The 21,043-nt window shown below is 40.6% G+C and overlaps 1 protein-coding gene across 5 annotated transcripts in view; it reads left to right on the top strand.

Annotated features, from left to right (window-relative positions):
* Positions 1-21,043, top strand: part of RPS6KA5 (ribosomal protein S6 kinase A5) — a 217,030-nt gene that overhangs the window by 49,958 nt on the left and 146,029 nt on the right. For all 5 annotated transcript variants that reach the window (XM_059890250.1, NM_001192023.1, XM_059890253.1 and 2 more), the window contains exon 2: positions 13,934-14,005. In XM_059890250.1, coding sequence (XP_059746233.1) covers positions 13,934-14,005 — 72 coding nt within the window. The remainder of the gene's footprint in view (positions 1-13,933; positions 14,006-21,043) is intronic.

Genomic DNA, 21,043 nt, shown 5'->3' with positions numbered 1-21,043 from the left:
GGACCTTTCATTGTGGTGCAGATTCCTTAGTTGTGGCATAAGGCAGGTGGGCTCTTAGTCCCCCACTGGGACTGAGACTGTGTCCCCTGCATTTATAAGGCAGATTCTTAACCCCTGGGCAACCAAGGAAGTCCCAGGAAGGGATTTTCAGTGGGAGAGTTCCGAATATTTTAATAAGAAAAAAAATTAGTTAAAATTGCTTTGTGAAACATTAAAATTATTCACACCTGTCCTTTCTAAATGATTAATATTGTATTAATGTAAAAAATCTTCAAATTCTTTTGATGAGCTACCTAAACTGGTTAATAATAGAGATAGGCCTAAAGTAGACCTTGAAAAGTTCAGAAATGTTTATTGTTTTAGTTGATGTTTGTTAATATTTAATAACTCATATGATGTGGGCATCAAAATGGACTGCAAGGAGATCCAACCAGTCCATCCTAAAGGAAACCAGTCCTGAGTATTCATTGGAAGGACTGATGCTGAAGCTGAAACTCCAATACTTTGGCCACCTGATGGGAAGAACTGACTCATTGGAAAAGACCCTGATGCTGGGAAAGATTGAAGGCAGGAGGAGAAGGGTACGACAGATAAGATGAGGATGAGATGTTTGGATGGCATCACTGACTCGATGGACATGAGTTTGAGCAGGCTCCAGGAGTTGGTGATGGAGATGGAGGCCTAGCGTGCTGGGGTTCATGGGGTCGCAAAGAGTCAGACACAACTGAGAGACTGAACTGAGCTGAATAAGCAATGATATGATCATACTATGTACCAACTAAGTAGCTCTAGACTACATTTTTAAAGTTTGTTGATATTGTTTGTTATTTTATGTATTTGTGAAGAGTTTCCATAGGCATTGTTTCTGTGGGAAGTTAATTCTTTTATATAGGATTTAGGAGCTGAGGATGAGATGTTGGTGCAATTAAGCTGTTATAGCTGGAAATCCGGAAATGCCCAAAGTCTGCTCAGTCACATTACTCTTACCCCTCAAGAGTCAGGAGGGAACTGTCTGCAAGGAACGTAGCTGGTGGGGCCCAGTACCACATTGTCTGTAAAAGCTGAGTGAGCTTCCGACGGGCCAGTGCAGAGCTCTTCTTAAAAGCGGCGTCGGTGCATGTAGTTTACCAGAGTGAGAACTCCTGCCTCCCTCCCACACCCGTCTAGTCATAACCTTGGGACCAGCACGCTGAGCTGTGAGCCCGCAGGTTTAGAAAGAGCACACAGTGAGTGAACACCAGGTCCCAAGGGAACCTCCACATCCACTTAGTAACCATTATATACAGTGGAAGGAGGCATGCAAGAGAATGGCCTTCTCAAGAGATCAGGCCAGGCCAGAAGTTTGAGGCAAAAAAGAAAAAGAACAGGCCTTGGGTGGAGACTGTTCTTAACACAGAGACTCCGCTTGCTACTGACTGTCCCCAGTCAGAGTTTTGGACTCTTGAATAATGAGTAGCTTCTTTTTATCTTTGGGAAGAGCTAGACGGAGAGTCGGACAGAAGCTTGCCTGGCACAGGTAAAGGAGCTTCCGCAGCCACCATCTCCTTTCGTACATGAGGAAAGGCAACCGGACATTCTGTCTCTCTCAGGCACGGGTCTGTTTCTGGGGCTCTGGTCCCAGACATCCAGGCGGCTGCAGGTCACCTGACGTGTCACTTTGGACTTTGCCGAGGCAGGTAGATGACTCAGAAATACAGGTTCCTTTAAGGGGCTGCTGTTTATTGTGCCTCTAGGATGAAGTAAAATGTGTCAATATTTAAATCTTGTTCTAATGAATGTTAGTAGCATTGCTGGGAAGGTTGAGCTCTTGCTCTTAGGTTAACAATTAAGAGAAATGTAGTTTATTTTTAGACTTTCATGTTCAAAGACTTCTGATTACAATGAAAAATAATACCAGAGAAACGAGAACCATTTACACTGTTAGACTCACATGCTTGAATATCTGTTTCTCATTGCTTGGGTTCTGTATAGCATCATATTTTTGTTTGCTTTTATCTGTTTTGTCATTAACACAGTGAAAAAAATCTTTTTAATTAACAGTATTCCCCAAAGCCTAAACGTGTTAAGAGCCTCCTGTAGATTTGCTTCCATACGTGTGCTCACTTACCGTGTCTAACAGATACGATGTAAAAGAATCATATGGATGTTAAGTTCATGATCCCTGAGACGGGCCTATGTTGTATCACCTTTAAGATTTTATTTGCTCTTTGAAGTTAATTTCCAAGGGCAGTAGTTGAAGTGAGAAGCAGAAACTGCTATTTTATTTGAATGTTGACTTAGGAAGACCATTACTTCTTGTAATGTCAGAGACCACCTTCTAGAGAATTACTTTGCAAAAAGTAACTGTGAACACTGGACTTACTAGAAGAAGCAGTGTTTAAGGCACTTGAGAGTGGACAGAAGCAGGCCGTCAGGCACACAGTGGGAGGGGCGGGGAGGGCAGCAGCGCCTTTTCACTACGTTTAGCTTCAGGCTGAGCATAGGTCATATTCTTTGGACTCTGATGAAGAAACAATGGTCTCTCTGGTCAGAGAAACTGGGGAGCTAAAGTCAGAGAAACCTTGGCCACTGAAGATAGTGGAGGAATCCCTAAAAGAGAGGATCCTCAGAGGAGGGAGAGTCCTCAAATTTTGTGTACAAAAATTTGTGCATTTACTTCTGAACCAAGCATGAATACAACAGTCTCAGAACAGCTTGACTTAAAAAATAGATCTGCAGTGGCCTGGAGCTGCCTTCTAAGAAACCGATTTGTAATTCAAGTCAGGCCAGGCAAAACCAAGATATTTGCCGGCTAAAACAAAAGAAACTCTTGCTGGGGAAAAATAACAAGCTTAGAGTTTTCACAAGTTAGCATTTAAGGTTAATGTTGAGAGTATAATCAAAAATTATCCTACATAGGAGGGATCAAGGAAATGGAACATATCCCAAGAGGAAATAAAAACAACTGAATCCCAGCCTGAGATGCACGAGATATTGGCAGTAGCAGACAAGAATTTTAAAGCAGCTCTTAAAATATCCTCAATGAAATAAAGCAACATGTTCTCTGTGAGTGAAAAAATAAAAAATCTTATCTGATAAATAGAAACAATGAAAAAGAACCACATGGAATTTCTAGAAATGAAATGTTTGAAATGTAAAAATCTGTTGGATGGATTTAACAGTTGAATAGAGATATTGGAAGGAAATGAAAGTGGACTTGAAGATAGAACAATGGGAACTAATGTGAAGAACAGAGAAAACGTTAGAAAAAAATGAATAGAGTCTCAGGGACCTCTTAGTATCAAACAATCAAACATATGTGCAGTTGGAATCTTAAGAAAGTGAGGAGAGAGGAATGGGATAAAAAAACATTTGAAAAAATTAAGGCAGAAACTTCTCAAATTGGATGAAAAACAGGAACTCAGAGATCTAAGATACTTGGTAGATTCCAGGCCAGATGAGCCCAAAGAAGGCCATAGCATGTCTGCAAGCAGCCTAAATGTCTATCAGCAGAAAAGTGGAGAAAGAAGATTTCCTGCATATTTATAATGGAGTATTACGCAGTCATAAAAAAGAATGAAATAATGCCATTTGCAGCAACATGATGGATCTAGAGATTTTTTCAGGCAGAGAAGTACAAATATTATATGATATCACTTGTATGTGAAATCTAAGAAAATGGTACAAATAAAGTGACTTATAAAAGAGAAACAGTTACAGGTGTAGAAAAAAATCTTATGGTTACTAGGGGCAAGAGGGGGAGGGATAAATTGGGAGATTGGGATTGACATACACAGACTACTATATATAAAATAGATAACTAATAAGGACCTGTTGTATAGCACAGGGAACTCTATTCAGTACTCCATAATGACCATTATGGGAAAAGAATCTTAGAAAAGAGTTGAGTTCAGTTCAGTTGCTCAGTCATGTCCGACTCTTTGTGACCCCATAGACTGCAGGACGCCAGGCTTCCCTGTCCATCACCAACTCCCGGACCTTGGTCAATCTCATGTCCATCGTGTCGGTGATGCCATCCAACCATCTCATCCTCTGTCATCCCCTTCTTCTCCCACCTTCAATCTCTCCCAGCATCAGGGTCTTTTCCAGTGAGTCAGTTCTTCGCATCAGGTGGACAAAGTATTGGAGCTTCAGCGTCAGTCCTTCTAATGAATATTCAGGACTAATTTCCTGTAGCATGGACTGGTTTGATCTTCTTGCAGTCCAAGGGACTCTCATGAGTCTTCTCCAACACCACAGTTCAAAAGCATCAGTTCTTCGGCTCTCAGCTTTCTTTACAGTCGGGCTCTCACATCCATACATGACTACTGGAAAAACCATAGCTTTGACTAGATGGACCTTTGTTGGCAAAGTAATGTTTCTGCTTTTGAATATGCTGTCTAGGTTGGTCCTAGCTTTTCTTCCAAGGAGCAAGCATCTTTTAATTTCATGGCTGCGGTCACCATCTGCAGTGATTTTGGAGCACAAAAAAATAAAGTCTCTCACTGTTTCCATTGTTTCCCCATCTGTTTGCCAAGAAGTGATGGGACCAGATGCCATGATGTTAGTTTTTATGTTGCGATTTAAGCCAACTTTTTCACTCTCTTCTTTCAGTTTCATCAGGAGGCTCTTTAGTTCTTCTTTGCTTTCTGTCATAAGGGTGGCGTCATCTGTATATCTGAGGTTATTGATATTTCTCCCAGCAGTCTTGATTCCGGCTTGTGCTTCTTCCAGCCCAGCTGGAAGTTTCTCATGATGTACTCTGCATATAAGTTACATAAGCAGGGTGACAATATACAGCCTTGATGTACTCCTTTCGCAATTTGGAACCAGTCCGTTGTTCCATGTCCACTACTAACTGTTGTTTCTTGACCTGCATACAGATTTCTCAGGAGGTAGAAAAGAGTAGATATATGTATTTGTGTATCTGATTCACTTTTGGGTACAGCAGGAAGTAGCACAGCATTGCAAATCAACTATATTCCAATAAAAATTAAAATAACATAAAAAAGGACACATCATGGCAAAACTGTTGAAAGCCAAAGATAAAAAGCAGTGTTGAAAGCAGTAAGAGAAAAGTCACATTGTTTCAGACAGAGAAGCAATAATCCATGTAAAGACTGACTTTTACTTTATAAACCAGAAGAGCAGAAGGACATGTTTGAAGTGCTGGAAGCAAAGGGAAAAAAGCCTGCAATGCAGTATTCCCTAACAAAGGAAAATATCCATCAAGAATGAAGATGATTCTGGTGGTGATGATGGCACAACCTTGTGAACACACTAAAAACCACTGAATTATATTCTTTAAAAGGATGAATTTATGATATGTTAATTATGTCTCAATAAAAATTTAAATCAAGGTAAAAGAATGTCTCTTTCAGATAAAGTAAAACTCAGAAAATTCATCACTGGCCCTATAAGAAATGTCAAAGGATGTTCTTCAAGGCTGAAGAAACGTGGTACCAGATAGAATTTTGAATCCTTGAAAAAGAAACATCATCAGAAACTATAAGTATCTGGAGAAGTACAGAAGTTATTCTTTATTTCTTGTTTTTCTCTTGTTATTCTTTATTTCTTTATAAATTATATAAGCAAAACTCATAGCATTGTGAAGTTTATAACATACATGGAAGATATTATAAATCCCATATAATATGTAATGGCTATACCAGGAAGGATGTTGAAAAGTTTTTGTATTTCATGTGAAATGGCACCGTTTTCAATTGTCAGAGAAATGTGAAGAGTTAGAGATATATATTGTACTCCTTAGAGCAATAACTACACAAATAATGCAGAGAAGTAAAGCTAAAATGTGAGTGTGAACACTGAAGTTCTAAACAACATTCAAATAATTTTTTCAAAAGTCAGGAAAATAGAAAAATGGAACCATACAACAGAAGTGACAAGTTAAAAATTAATAATAAAGTGATAGACCCAAACCCAACCATATCAATAAGTATATTAGATTGTTAGTGGATTAAACTGTTAACCCAGTAGTTTAGATGAAAATAAGTGTTATAGATTAAACACTTTAGTTAAAATCCTAGCAGGCTTTTTGGGGTAGAAATTGAAAACCTAATTCTAAAATTTATAAGAAAATACAGGACAATCTTGAACATTGTCTAGATTGGAGGATTTGTATTGCCTGGTTCAAGTCTTATGGTGACCGAGGCAGCGAGCTACTAGCACAAGACTGCACATAGAGCATCAGGACAGAACAGAGTCCTGAGATAAATCCACACTTAAAGGGCAAATTGATTTTTGACAAGTGAACCAACATAAATCAACAGTAAAAAAAAAAAGTTTTTTTTTTTTTTAAATGGTACCAGAACAACTAGATATCTGTATGAGAAAAAACGAATCTTGAACTTTACCTCACATTAGACAAAAAAGTTAACTCAAATTGGATCATAGACTTAAATGTAAGAGCTAAAACTGTTAAATTTCCAGAAGAACATTTTAAAGAACATTTTGTGACATTGAGTAGGCAGAGATGTTTTAGAATCCAGAAAGCATAGACTATAAAAGAAAAAATTTACGACTTCATCAAAATTTTTAAAATTCACTCTTAAAAAGACACAGTTAAATAAAAAGCCAAACTATAGAATGGAGAACACCTTTGGAAAATGTGTGTCTGGCAAAGCACTTTTACTTAAAATATGTAAAGAGCTCTTACGACTCAACAGTTAGACAAACAGTGCTACAAAACTGGGCAAAAGATTGGGACAATTCACAAACACAAAAAGTGTAAATGACCAGTATATCCATGAAAAGATATTCAACATGTCATGAAGAAAATGCAAATTAAAAGCATGCTGAGAATGTGGAAAATTTGAAAAAAATCACTGTTAACAGCAACAACAAAAACCCTCTCGAAACTAATAAGCAGTTGCAGTTTTATTACAGTTTTAGGACGCAGGATTAATATACAACAGTCATCTGCTTCCTACCAGCAATAAACATGTCGGATTTGAAATTTAAAACAATACCATTTAAATTTGCACACACACACCCCAAAATGAAACACTTAGGTATAAATCTAACAAAACATGTATGAGATCTATGTGAGGAAAACTACAAAACTCTGTTGAAGGATACCAAAGAAGAACTAAATAAATGGAGAGATAGTCTATGTACATGGATAGTAAGACTCAATATTGTTGAGATATCAGTTCTTCCCAACTTGGTCTACAGATTCAGTGCTGCTGCTAAGCTGCTAAGTCACTTTAGTCATGTCCGACTCTGTGCGACCCCATAGTTGGCAGCCCACCAGGCTCTGCCGTCCCTGGGATTCTCCAGGCAAGAACACTGGAGTGGGTTGCCATTTCCTTCTCCAGTGCATGAAAGTGAAAAGCAAAAGTGAAGTCGCTCAGTCATGTCTGACTCTTCACGACCCAATGGACTGCAGCCTACCAGGCTCCTCCCTCCATGGGATTTTCCAGGCAAGAGTACTGGCTGCTAAGCTGCTAAGTCACTTCAGTCATGTCCGACTCTGTGCAACCCCATAGATGGCAGCCCACCAGGCTCTGCCGTCCCTGGGATTCGCCAGGCAAGAACACTGGAGTGGGTTGCCATTTCCTTCTCTAGTGCATGAAAGTGAAAAGTGAAAGTGAAGTCGCTCAGTTGTGTCTGACTCTTCATGACCTCATGGACTGCAGCCTACCAGGCTCCTCCCTCCATGGGATTTTCCAGGCAAGAGTACTGGAGTGGGGTGCCATTGCCTTCTCCAGAGTACTGGGGTGGGGTGCTATTGCCTTCTCCATTCAGATTCAGTGCAGTTGCTATCAAAATCCAAGTATACATTATTTTGTGTAGATCAACAAACTGATTCTAAAGTTTCCATGGTTAGGCAAAAGACCCAGAATAGCCAACACAACATTAAAAGAGAAGGACAGTCAAGAGACTGACAGGCACACTGCTTTAAGACTTACTGTCAAGCTTACAGTAAGCAAGACAGTGTGTTATTGAGGACGGAATAAGCAGATACAGCAATGGAACAGCCTGGAGAGCCCAGAAATAGACCTGTATAGATACAGTCAAGTGATCTTTGACAGTGGAGTAAAGACAGTACGGTGGGGCAGTGACAGTCCTGGCAACAGGTGATGCTGGAACAGCTGGACATCCAGATGTAAAAATTGAATCTGGTGAGATACCTTACATCCTTCACAAAAATTAACTTAAAGTGTATTATAGACCTAAATGTAAAACATAAAACTTTCTAGTCCTAGAAAATAACAGAGAGACAGCCTAGATGGCCTTGGGTGTGGTAGCGGCTTTTAAGGTGCAACTCCAAAGGCATGATCTGTGAGAGCAAGAATTGACAAGCTGGGCTTTATTAAAGGTTTAAAATTCAAAAATTCTGCTCTGCAAAAGACAGTGTCAGGAGATTGAGAAGACAAGTCACATACTGGAGGAAAATATATAGAAAAGATATTATCTGATAAGTTACTTATCTGAAATATACAGAAACCTCTCACAACTCAACGGTAAGAAAATAGACAACCTGATTTTTAACAATGGGCCAGTAACGTTGACAGACATCTCACTGATAAGAATACACCCATGGCAAATAAGCATATGAAAAGTTATATGTCATCATGTGTCATCAAGGAAATGCCAATTAAAACAACAGTGAGATAGCCGTTGCACAATCACAATGACCAAATCCAGAACACCAGGAACACCGAATGCTGGCGAAGATGGAAAGCAACGAGAACTCTCATTTGCTGTCGGTGTGCATGCAGGGCAGATACAGCAGCTTCGGAAGACGGTTTGGTAATTACTTTTAATACGAAATATACTTCTTCCCCGTGGGCGTGTCGTCTCCTGCTGAGGGTGGTTTCTTGGGTGACCGTGGCATTGCTGACGGAGCTGCTTGTTCTTTTCTAGTTTCACGTTGGCTCGTTTTAACAGACGGAAGTACCTACGTTTGTTATAAGGCATATGCCCCCTGTGTTAGCTTCATGGTCTGAAGTGTTTAGCTATAAACAGATTCTTTAGTAAAACAAGCCTTTTGGCACGACAGTGTTCTGAAGTGTATACCTTGGTGTTCAAAAGAAACACTCATTAAAGCAGCTTTCCATCTTCTGCGATCTACTCTTTAAACCCTTCATCCCCTGTAGTTACTGACTGCATGTGCCAGGCCTCTGGAAATGAAGTGTGTGAAACTGAACCACCTTCATGGGAGTCCCTGTCCATACATCAAAGTGAAAGTGTTAGTCACTCAGTCGTGTCTGACTCTTTGTGACCCCGTGGGGTGTAGTCTGCCAGGCTCCTCTGCCCATGGGATTCTCCAGGCAAGAATATTGGGCTGGGTTGCCATTCTCTTCTCCAGGGGATCTTCCCGACCCAGGGATTGAATCCAGGTCTCCGGCACTGCAGGCAGATTCTTTACCATCTCAACCACCAGTGTTGTCTGTACATAGGGCTTGTTTTTCAAAGAACAGTGTTTAGAGTAGCAGAATGATAAGCGTGTCCAGGCATGTTGTAAAGCCCTTGAAAAAGTAACTCAGAGCAAGTATTGTGAAAGGAAATGTGATGCTCAAGTCACATTCTGCTTTAAAAGTTGTAACAAATTCAGATTTAAAAAAAAAGAAAACTTGAAGGTAGGCTTACAGCATGACCCAGCAGTTGTGCTCCTTGATATGTTTACCCACAGGAGTTGAAGTCTGGTGTCTACACAGAAACCTGCATGGAGGGTGTTTGGGGCAGTGACTGCTCTGAATGACATACACACTACACGGTGGACGCCTTTGTCCAAAGCCACAGAATGAACGTACACCAAGAATGAGCCCTAGTGTTGCTGTGAACGCTGGGTAAAAACCCTGTGGCAGTTGCATCTGCTTGGCCGCCCGTGGAGGTTAAGACAGGACAGAGTAAAGCGTTTTGATGAGCTTCATCTCTGGTCGTTACAGTGAATCCTTGACCTGGGTGAGCTCCCCTGGGCCACGGGGACTCTTCTCTAAAGCAGGTACTACCTCTAAGCTTGTTCACTGGAATCTGAGCATTCATAATTAAGGAAAGGCCAGGAAAGATAAATTCCCAGAGAAGCTTAAGGTGGATAAAGTGTTATTATAAGCCTAGGGCTAAATGCTTTTCAAGCCCAGCATTGTTGGGTTTTTCTAGGTCCTGGGGCTTGAAGTGTGAGGGAGGGAAGATCCTCTCCCAAGTTCTACCTTAGCTCACCAGGCACATAAAGAGTAAACTTGTCAGCAAACTAAGGCCAAGAGAGGAGATTCTGAAGAGAACACACCTTGAAGCAAGCAGAGCTGACCTCCGCCTCGTGGGGAAGCTTTACCACAGTGACCACTCCTCCCCAGGTACAGAGGCATCTGTGCTGTTCGTTCATCTTGAGCTCTGTCAGTTCCTTTTCCCCCAGGATTGGAGATTGGCGAAGCCTTGAGCCCTCTTTGCAGGCAAAGAGTCAGGAACCAAAGAATAGAGACAGTAGATTACGCGTGAAAACAGGCCTTCACAGCTTATCTGAACCATCTCTGTGAGAGATCAGGGTTTCCTGGATGGTATGCTTTGTAGAACCAAGTGTAATTAATCTATGACCTCTTCTGGTTTCCTATGAGAAAAATTCTGTGGTTAGTGAAAAAAAGGCTGAAGTGACTGTGTATCAGAAGATAGTTCCTTTTCGCCCTTAGTCCAGCTGCAAATATAGATATGGGAGAAATAGTATATGTTTTGCAGGAACGGGGACCCCTTCCAGGGCCCGAAACTAGGCTCTTGTCTAACACTTGAAAATGAATTGTCTGAGGAGACACATGTGCTGACCATGCAAGAAATTTTACTGGGAAAGGGGCGCCCAGGCAAAGAGCAGCAGGGTGAGGGGACCCAGGAGGACCGCTCTGCCACATGGCTTGCAGGTTTTATGGTGATGGGGTTAGTTTCTGGGCGGTCTTTAGCCAGTCATTCTGACTCAGAGTCCTTCCTGGTGGTGCACGCCTTGTTCAGCCAAGATGGAGGCCAGGGAGAAGGATTCTGGGAGGTGGTCGGACACGTGGTGTCTCCTTTTGACCTTTCCCTAACGCTTCCAGTTGGAGGTGGCTTATTAGTTCCGTGTTCTTTACCAGGACCTCCTGTTGTAAAACAACTCATGCAGATGGTTACTTTGGTGCCTGGGCACGTTGGGGGTTTTAGTTGATGTGCTTCACCTAACATATGGACAGTGCTTTTGGAAAGCTGGGCCATTACACTTCTCCTTGTAAATAAAAGATGATGCCTAATAGAATCAGGAGTAGTAACTTTTAACATGTGACTCTTTAATAATGTCTTCAACTTCAAAATTTTTTTAGTAAAATAACAGAACTTAACAAGAAGGCAATGGCACCCCACACCAGCACTCTTGCTTGGAAAATCCCATGGACGGAGGAGCCTGGTGGGCTGCAGTCCATGGGGTCGAGAAGAGTCAGACATAACTGAGCGACTTCCCTTTCACTTTTCACTTTCATGCATTGGAGAAGGAAATGGCAACCCACTCCAGTGTTCTTGCCTGGAGAATCCCAGGGACTGGGGATCCTGGTGGGCTGCCGTCTATGGGGTCGCACAGAGTTGGTCACGATTGAAGTGACTTAGCAGCAGCAGCAACATTCAGTTACAGCAATAAATAACAGAACTTTTATTGTTCATTTAGAGCCAACTCATTATTTCAGAAGTGATGGTTTCCTGTGAGCTTGCTTTTTCTACAGTCTGTGTGACATACTACAGGAGGGTATGCTATTTTTTTGTATTGATTTTAAGATACTACCTGTATTTTGGGTATTCATTTTAGATTTATACTGAAGCCAGTGCGAACTTGAGGCATGGACCATGTACACTGATTTGTTCTCACTATGAAAGTATGCGTTAATAGTCAAACTCTTAGGAACCGAAAATGGGATGGCGGTTTCTGGAAGTTTGGAAGAGAGGGAGAAGAGTCATTGTTCAATGAAATTTGTTTTGCACAGGGGAAAAATTCTAGAGCTCTGTTGTCAACCATGTACCTAGAGGTAACACAGTAGTACTGTGTTGTATGCTTAAAAATGGTTAAGATGGTAAACTTTGTTCTGTGGTTAATTGTGACCACAATTGAAAATATTTTTTTTTAAGTTAATGCATTTTGTTAACCTTTGGAAAGATGCTGAAATTGCTTTTCCTTCTGAAACTTTTAATTCTAGTTAAAAGTTCTTAGTCTAATTAAAAAAAAAATTATAGTCCCCAAAGTGAAAGTTGTTCAGTCATGTCCAACTCTTTGTGACCCCATGGACTGTAGTCCATGGCATTCTCCAGGCCAGAATACTGGAGTGGGTAGCCTTTCCCTTCTCCAGGGGATCTTCCCAACCCAGGGATTGAACCCAGGTCTCCTGCATTGCAGGCGAATTCTTTATCAGCTGAGCCACAGGGAAGTCCAGTAGTCCAAAGCATAAGTTTATTTACAGACACTAATAGTCTTAGTTGAACACAGCGAATACTGTGTGAATTAAGCTCACAGAACCATCACAAGGCCCTGCTTTTATCATTTGCCATTTTATTATGAACATTTTCAGATATAATGCAGAGAATTTGACAGCATTGTATGTTGAGCGCCCTTTTACTCACTCTCTAGATTCCGCAGTTAGCGTTTTGTTGCACCTTCTTTATCACACGTGTGCGTGCTCGGTCACATCTGGTTCTTTGCAACCCCGTGGACTGTATCCCACGAGGCTCCTCGGTCCATGGGATTCCCCAGGCAAGAACAGTGGAGTGGGTTGCCATGCCCTCCACCAGGGGATCTTCCTTACCCAGGAATCAAACCTGCATCTCCTGCATTGCAGGTGAATTCTCTGTCACTGAGCCACTGGGAAGCCCTTCTTTATCACATATCTGTCCATACCTGTGTTCTCCCATCAATCCATCTTTTTAAAAATACGTTTGAACGTAAATTGCAGGCACCAATATGCTTTGAGGGCAGGCAGTTTTTATTATTCCCCGTTTTACACTAGAGGGATCTGAAACAGAGAAAAGTTAAGTAATTTGTTTAAGATTACAGAGCTTTTAAGCGGTAGAACTAGGATTTGAACTAAGCCTTTCTTAATCATGTCTTTCTAATCTGCTGGTTCATACAGTATGGATAGGTATTACCATAAAAAGTAACTTGTGGTCCAGTAAATTTGACAGATGTAAGTGTCTCAGTCTTGAAGATCCACATGCATATTTTCATGGTGTAGTATCTCTGAGGGTTGGCATTAAAGAAACTTGTGAAACTTTAAGCTGACTATTTCCAAATTCATTCAGCCTGAGCACTTCTCCCCACCTTCCCCCAACATCATACTTCTTAACTTCTTGTAGAGTGGGACCAGAATTCAGTGGGGTACACTGGAAGATACTCATTATAAGGTATCCTCATTTTGTTTATTCCAGAATGTGTTTTTGAAGAGTTTTTGTTTTTCGGCATAGTTCTAGAATTTTGGACTGGCAGAGGTCTTAGGCTTCACTGAGATCAGCGCTTGCACATCAGGGGCAAGGGAGCTGGGGCCCAGCGTGGTCAGGCGCTGGTATAGGCTGCTCGTGCGCTTGGGGCAGAAGTGGGCGTGGAGCACAGCCTGGAGCCTTGGAGGGGCTTTTACAGATGGTAAATGTTGAATAAATGAATGCATCTTCTGAATCTGTCCAGTTTTCTTTTTGTATATCTATCTACATATTAGAATTTGTGTTCATTTTCAGTTTATTTGGTCAGTAGAAAGTCATATAGCACTTTATGGTTAACCTTCGATACAAATGATATATAGTAACAAAATTCTAAAAAAAAGTTGTAATATATGTGATACAGAAAATCACATGAAGCATAGCTGTGCTGTTTAACAAATAGTGATCAAGTGAATGCTTATTTAACGTTCCAAGAAATGAAACACTGCGGTACATCAGAAGCCCCGTGGACTGTCTCCTGTTACTCATCACCTTAATTGTTTATTTTTTCTCTTTCTTTTTTTAGCTAATTTAACAGGACATGCAGAGAAGGTGGGGATTGAAAATTTTGAGCTCCTGAAGGTCTTAGGAACTGGAGGTAAGTCTTTAAGTTAATTCTTTTTTTTAAGAGAAAAAAAAAAAAGCACTTGATACCCCTATGACAAAGGATTGACATCCCCAACACAGAAATCATTAAAATTTTAAAACAACAAGGAATCCATTAGGAGAACTCTCAGAGAATGTGAACAGAGCATTCCTAGAAGAAATACATGGTATGGATGACCTTATTTGCAAAAAGAAATAGAGACTCAGATGTAGAGAAAAAAACGTATGGACGCCAAAGGGGGAAAGAGGGCGTGGTGAGATGCATTGGGATTGGCAAGTGTATACCGCTGGCACTGTGTGTAAAGCAGGCAACTCCTGAGAACCTACCGTGTAGCTGAGGGAACCTACGCAGTGCTCCGTGGTGAGCTAAAGGGGAAGGGACTCCAAAGAAGAGGGGATGTGTGTATACGTATGCCTGATTCACTTTATAGTAGAAACTAAATTGAAAAAGAGAAGAAATACAAAAGGCAAAATTTAAAAGAATTGGTAAGGATCAAGGGGAAAAAAATCTCTCTTACCCTGCTGTTGGGAGTGTAGATGAATTCAGTTTTTACACAAGATATAATATTTTATAAAACCACTAACATTTATGGAGAGTTTGTTACTTGCCAAGTACTCTGTGAAGTGTGGTTTATACTGATTGATTCATTCAGTCCACACTCAACTTCATTGATAGCCCATGCTCATCACTTTTAAAAATGAAAAACTCTAGACTCTTCAGAAACCTAACAATATGAATTTGCTTAAATGACCATGTACCTGTATGTTCTATTATCTGTACAATAGGATTGAAGTGACCTGTATTTACTAAAGTTTTTGAAAGCTCTCCATAATACAGTAAATTTGAAAAAAGACTATAGAAGAGAATGTATGATATACCATTTCCATAATATAAAAATTGTGTGACTGAATATCTACATGTACATATATAGAAAAATTTCTGATCCGTGCATCAAAATGATGAGAGTGTGGCTGTCCCTAGGTGGGAGATGCTTCTTGGTTTTCTGATTTCTGCTTCCTTCTGCCTTCAGGATTTTACTGTCACTGTCCTTGCTTATCTGAAGTCAGGGCCTCACGGGCGTGTGACCTGTGCAGGTGCAGAGGCCCCTACACTAGAAGAGCCTCATGTTTGATTTCATGTCTACTTTCACCCTTCTGGATTCTAAATAATTTATGAACCAGGCATCCCACATTTTCATTTTGCACTGAACCTGCTAATTACATGGCTAGTCTTGTCAGCATGTAAATTTATCTAATCAGAATCCCAGAAGGAGCAAATAGAGTGGGGAGAGGTAAATATCCAAAGAGATGATAGCTGAGCATTTTCTAGGATTGATTAAGTGTGTGAATTTGTAAATTTAGGAAACAGAAAATCTCAGACAAGTATTACTATAAAGGAATTCTTACGTAGATACATGAGAGAAACTGATGAACACCAGAAACAGAGAAACACCCTAAAGACTGCCGGGGAGGGAAGACTTACTTTTGGAGAAACAACGAATGGATGAACAAATGACTTTTCAGCATCAACCACGTGAGCACCGTAGCCGTGTGGAAGAGTGTCCAAACAGTTTCTAGAGAAATAACTGTCAATTTAGAACTGGATTCCCAGCAAAGCTGTTTTACAGAAGTAAGGGCAAAATAGACATTTTCAGACTTAAGAAAGCTGAGTGTGTTTTCCACCAATGCATCCTCACTAAAAGGTACAATTTTAGGGAGAAGGAAAGTGATCTCAGGAGAGATTCTGAGATGCAAAAACTGTTGGTGAATAAAGATCTAAACAATGTTGACTGTGTAAAACCATGGTCAAAATGTCTTAATTTGTAGGGTTAACAACCAGAAAACTGAAATATTGAACAAAAATGGCACATAACTTGGGAAGTGATAGGAATTTAGTGGTCTGAGGTAGTGTTTCTCCAATTTTTACATGCACATGAATCTTGAAATGTGTAAAACACCAAATTGATTGAAAAAAGAATAGAAAGCCTGAGTAGTCCTTTAATCCTTGAAGAAACTGGTCAGTGAGTAAAAATCCTCGTGCTGGGAAAACACTTGGTACAGTTTTTATATTTGTTTGTTCACTTATGTGTGGCTGCTCTGGGTCTTCACTGCTCCCTCCAGGTGCAGCAGGCAGGGCTCCTCTCTGGCTTCAGGCCATTGGCCTCCTGTTGCCAAGCGCAGGCTCTGGTGCTGAGGCTTAGTGGTGGGGTGCCCCGGCCAGGTTGCTCCGTGGCACGTGGGAATCTTCCCAGACCAGGAGTGGACCCGTCTCCAGCCCCGGCTGGCAGATCCTTAGCCACTGGGCCATCGGGGAGTCACCTGGTGGTTTCTAAAGTGAGTTCTGCCAAGCACTCAAGGCACAGATAACGCTGGCCTTTCACAAATTCAGAGAACAGAAACAATGGAATTATTTCTTCCAACTCATTGTATAAGGCTAGCATTACCTTGATTCCAAAAACACACAGAGTATGAAGGCCAGATTTTAAAACAAACTTTGGATGGATTTTCTTTCAACATATTTAGCACTTTGTCTTATTATTTACCTCAGTTTTTTGGAGCAACTTGACCATAGACAGGTCTTTAAGATGATTCTGCAAAGGTGAGAAAGGAGTTCAGTGTCCTGCTTTACTTGTGCTTGCACTTGATGCTTCTTCCTGTTACTGGGCTTCCTTTTTGTCAGCTGACCTTATCCTGCTCTTGGGAGAAGATGGAATCACTGCTAAGTGTCATTGTAGGTATTTCTGTATTTAAAATCACAGTTTTGATGACTAAATGGAGTAGGTGGAAACTTTTATTATGATTAGAATAAAATCTCAATTTTTATTCAAAAATTTTACCACTGATCTTTCAGTTTAATTACCTTTTTAAGATAAATTTTCCCCAGAACTACTTAGGATAATAGAAAAGCCTCCTCAGATGCTTTTAATGTGTCCTGTCAGGCTTTCTTTGGAAGTGGAACTGAGAACTCTTCTGATGATTTAATTTTTATGTACTTTGAACCAGAAAAAATTCTATTCATTCAGTATCTTGAAGACTTCATGGAATATTGGAAAATGAAAGAGTTACTTTTTGATCTCATATTTAAATACATGTGATATTTATGGGAAAAAACAAAAAACAAAAAAACCCAAACTTTTATTCAGAGTATTGATTTCTGTTTTCGGCTATCTTATTTCTTTTGATCTATTGCTAATCTCCTGATCAGTTTCCTAAGCTAGAAACTTGCAAATAATACTTGATCCTTCTCTATTTTGACTTTTTTATTTCTTATTTCTCACAAAAATCCTGTAATTTTTCTTTGAACATGACCCTTGGATTAACCTTTTCTGTTCTCAGTGCCCTGACTTGTATTACCTTATACATGGATTGTTGATAATAAGGTTCTTTTTATTTTAAACTGGACTTCCTGCAAGTTCTCTCTCCCATTTTATGCATTTTATACATATCTTGTTATAAATAATATGCAGCCTCATTAAAATTCAACATTATTGTGCTATTCTTCTATTTCAGAACTTTTAGTGCCTTTTTTTCTAGTTAATTATTCACGTCCAAATTCTTTTCTTGCTTTCAGGCTTAGCTCTGTTTTCTCCTGTCTTTTTCTTCAGTTACCCCGATATTCCACCTACTTACAAGTCTGGTTGGTTTTTACTCCCTTACAGTTCTGGGTCTGTCCCACCCCCTGAGGCCCCGCGTTATCTCCTTCCCCACCTTCATACTTTGCTCTTTCCCACCTGCCCAGACCCTGCGCAGTAGCTTCCTTCTCTGAACTGTGGCCCTGGAAGTCCTTGGTAGGGAACACGGTCCTGAGCGGTTGTCTTGCATTTTGTTCGCAGCTGCTGTTTTTCTTCTGGATTGTGGACTCTTAAGGTCATCTTCGTATGTGTTTCCAACCCTGTTGCCCTGCTCCCTCCCCACGGTTGGTAACTGTACAGAGTTTCGCAATAGTCTAATAATTCCGCAGTTCATGTGTGTGTTTCTAGTGTCGTCTGGAGATTGGTGCTTCCAGGTTCAGGAAGTATCTTTGTTTCATGATGAAATTTTGGACTGCTTGTGTGAGTAGTGATTCTAGTTTTTCTTTTTACCTTTCCTGCTGCCTTCCTTTTGACCATTCTGCTCCACCCAAGTATAGAAGAAAGTCTTTAAATGGACCACTGAGCATTGTTAGTCATTGTGGTGTTTAATGAAGTGGAGCATGTATTCTTTTTGAATTTTCTTTATTCATCATGGTTGATCTGTATTTCAGAGATTTTTTGTCATTATGGCAAAAAAGGATAAATTTTGTCATGTAACTATAAAGGGTGGATTTGAGTTGATTTCTAATTGTGGTGCATTCATAGTTGTGAGGTACTTGGCTATCAACGATGACTTGGAAGACTCAGGTTTGAATCTTGACCTGACCGTTGACCACTTACGTTCCTTGGGTAAATCACATGAACTCTGTGAGCCTAGGTCCCCATCGGCCAAAGTTAATGGTACCTATCCCACAATGTCATTACAACATCAGTGAGACAATCGATATGAATCGCCAATTGCTGGATAACCGCCAGTTATGATTATTTATTCAACAGGGGATTCTACTGTAAAGCTGTACTCTAAATTAGAAAAACAATTATTTAGGACTTCTTTGTAAGGACAGATTATTAGTTCTTTCTTGCAGTCACTTTGTTAGCATATCTGGGAGTAATTCCAACTAAAGTTATATTTCTAATACTAAAAATCTAACAACAAATATTTCATAAATGTTATTGGTAGTTGAAATTTTATTAGCATTTCTAAAGAGTTGATTTGTGTATTGGGGGTACGTGTGCTTACTTGTTTAGTCGTGTCCGACTCTTTGAGCCCCATGGACTATAGCCCTCCAGGCTCCTCTGCTCATAGAATTTTCCAGCAAGGATACTGAAATAGAGTGCCATTTCCCACTCCAGGGGATCTTCTCAACCCAGGGATTGAACCCATGTTTCTTGCGTCTCCTTAAAAATAACATGCCAAATGAAGATTGTGTTTCTTTGTTTCCTTCTTTAACTTTTCAAACGTTCTAGGTTCTGAACAACCTTCTGTATGTTAGGTTAACAGTTTTATGCTAAAATATGCACGTGTGTTCAGTTGCTCAGTCATGTCCGACTCCTTGCGACCCCATCAGCTGTAGCCAACCAGGCTCCTCTGTCCAAGGAATTTTCCAGGCAAGAATACTGGAGTGGTTGCTATTTCGTACTCCGTGGGATCTTCCTGACCCAGGGATCGAACCTGAGTCTCTTTCATCTCCTGGATTGGCAGGCAGAGTCTTTGCCACTACACTACCTGGGAAGCCCCAAAATATGCATAAAATATGCATAAAATGAGTAATAAAACATCTAGATTGCCTGATACATAGTAAATGCTCTATAAACTATATATGTATCTGAAAGGTGAAGAAGCCTAGATTTTAAAAGAGCTAGTATAGTGCATTATCAGTGTCTCAGATTTTTAGCTTGATACATAAGTGATTGTTATCTCTTAACAAATAATTTATTGTGAAACCCAAAATATGTCCAGCAATAAATAGGGACACGTAACCACCAAAAGATCTTGAAGTTTCAGGCTGTGTCTTCCTAGTCTTTCTCTCACTACAGCCAGAGTCTTCATTCCTAAATGTAAGTTTGATCATGTCACTTTTATATTCAAAACCTTTCACTTCATTCCCATTGCTCTGGGGGTTCATTCATTCACATGCATTTGTTAAGAAGCAGATACTGTTTTGGGTGCTGGGAAAGAGTAGTGAGCATTTTTTAAATTGGCGTGTAATTGCTTTATAATGTTGTCAGTTTCTGCTGTACATCAGAGTGAATCAGCTATATGTATACATATATCCCCTCCCTCTTGAGCCTCCCTGGTGAGCATTTTTTTAAAAAGATAGATTACACACAGACTTGCAAGTTGAATAATGTGATCTTCATTTAATGTTTGTTTCTGGGTTTATAAGATCTTCAAATGAGTGCTGATTGAGTATAGAGATTCAAAATGCCTTGCCTCCAGTAATATGAGCAGCAACCATTTCTGTCTTCCTCAGTCCCCGGTGCCCTCGTAAGAAGGTTGCTTTTTTCTTTTTCTTTTCTGGAGGTGAGGGGCGGGGTGGCCGTGTAATCGGCAGGTCCTACAAGTTGTCCTGCGGGAGCCATCCAGAGGAGGGACGGCTGTGCACTGTTTATGCAGCCGTCCGTGCCGTCCGGTGGAGGGACGGCTGTGTGCTGTTCACGCAGCCGTCAGTGCCGTCCGGTGGAGGGATGGCTGTGTGCTGTTCACGCAGCCGTCAGTGCCGTCCTCGGATGTTCACGCTGAGAGTTCTTTGCTCTTTGGTGTCAGACTCTGGGCTTCCCAGGTGGCTCTGTGGTAAAGGATCTGCTTCCCAGTAAAGATGTGGCGATCCCTGGGTGGGGAAGATCCCCTGGGATCTTCTTCCTGGGAAGAAGGAAATGGCAACCCATTCCAGTGCTCTTGCCTGGGAAATCCCTTGGACAGAGGAGCCTGGCAGGCTGCAGTCCACGGTGTTGCCAAAGAGTCCGACACGACTTAGCAACTAAAACAGCAAAACAAAACCCAGACTCCATGAAAGCCATCCCTAACAGGATAGCCTTGTGAAATATAGAGGTATTTATGTTTTGTTACTGCAGACTTTGCAGAAACACATCTCATTTACTAAATAAGACTACATTTCTTTTTCTTCTGGGTAATTTGCCACTAGATGGTGCTAGGAATTGCACCAGGCAGCTTGAAGACACAGCTACTTTTTGGCCATATGATGCAAGGGGAAAATACCTGATTTGAGTCATGTACAGACTGTTTCAAAAACAATGACTTAGTCATCGTTTGTCATTCAAGTCCCTTTAGGTGTTTGGAAAGTATTTTATCAAAATAATGTTTTTAAAAGCCTATATTTGTTATATTGTCAAAATCGTCATTTAAAAAACTTTATAGTTTTGCATGTGTGTGCCCACTGTTGCTTATGTTTCAGTGTAAGCCTGCAGTGCTTAAGGAAATCTTAGGGGTTAAATAT

This window comes from Bos taurus, chromosome 10 (assembly GCF_002263795.3).
Source record: "Bos taurus isolate L1 Dominette 01449 registration number 42190680 breed Hereford chromosome 10, ARS-UCD2.0, whole genome shotgun sequence".
Taxonomy (NCBI): domain Eukaryota; kingdom Metazoa; phylum Chordata; class Mammalia; order Artiodactyla; family Bovidae; genus Bos; species Bos taurus.
The sequence above is the reverse complement of the archived record's forward strand: the minus strand, read 5'-3'. Positions and strand labels throughout refer to the sequence as shown.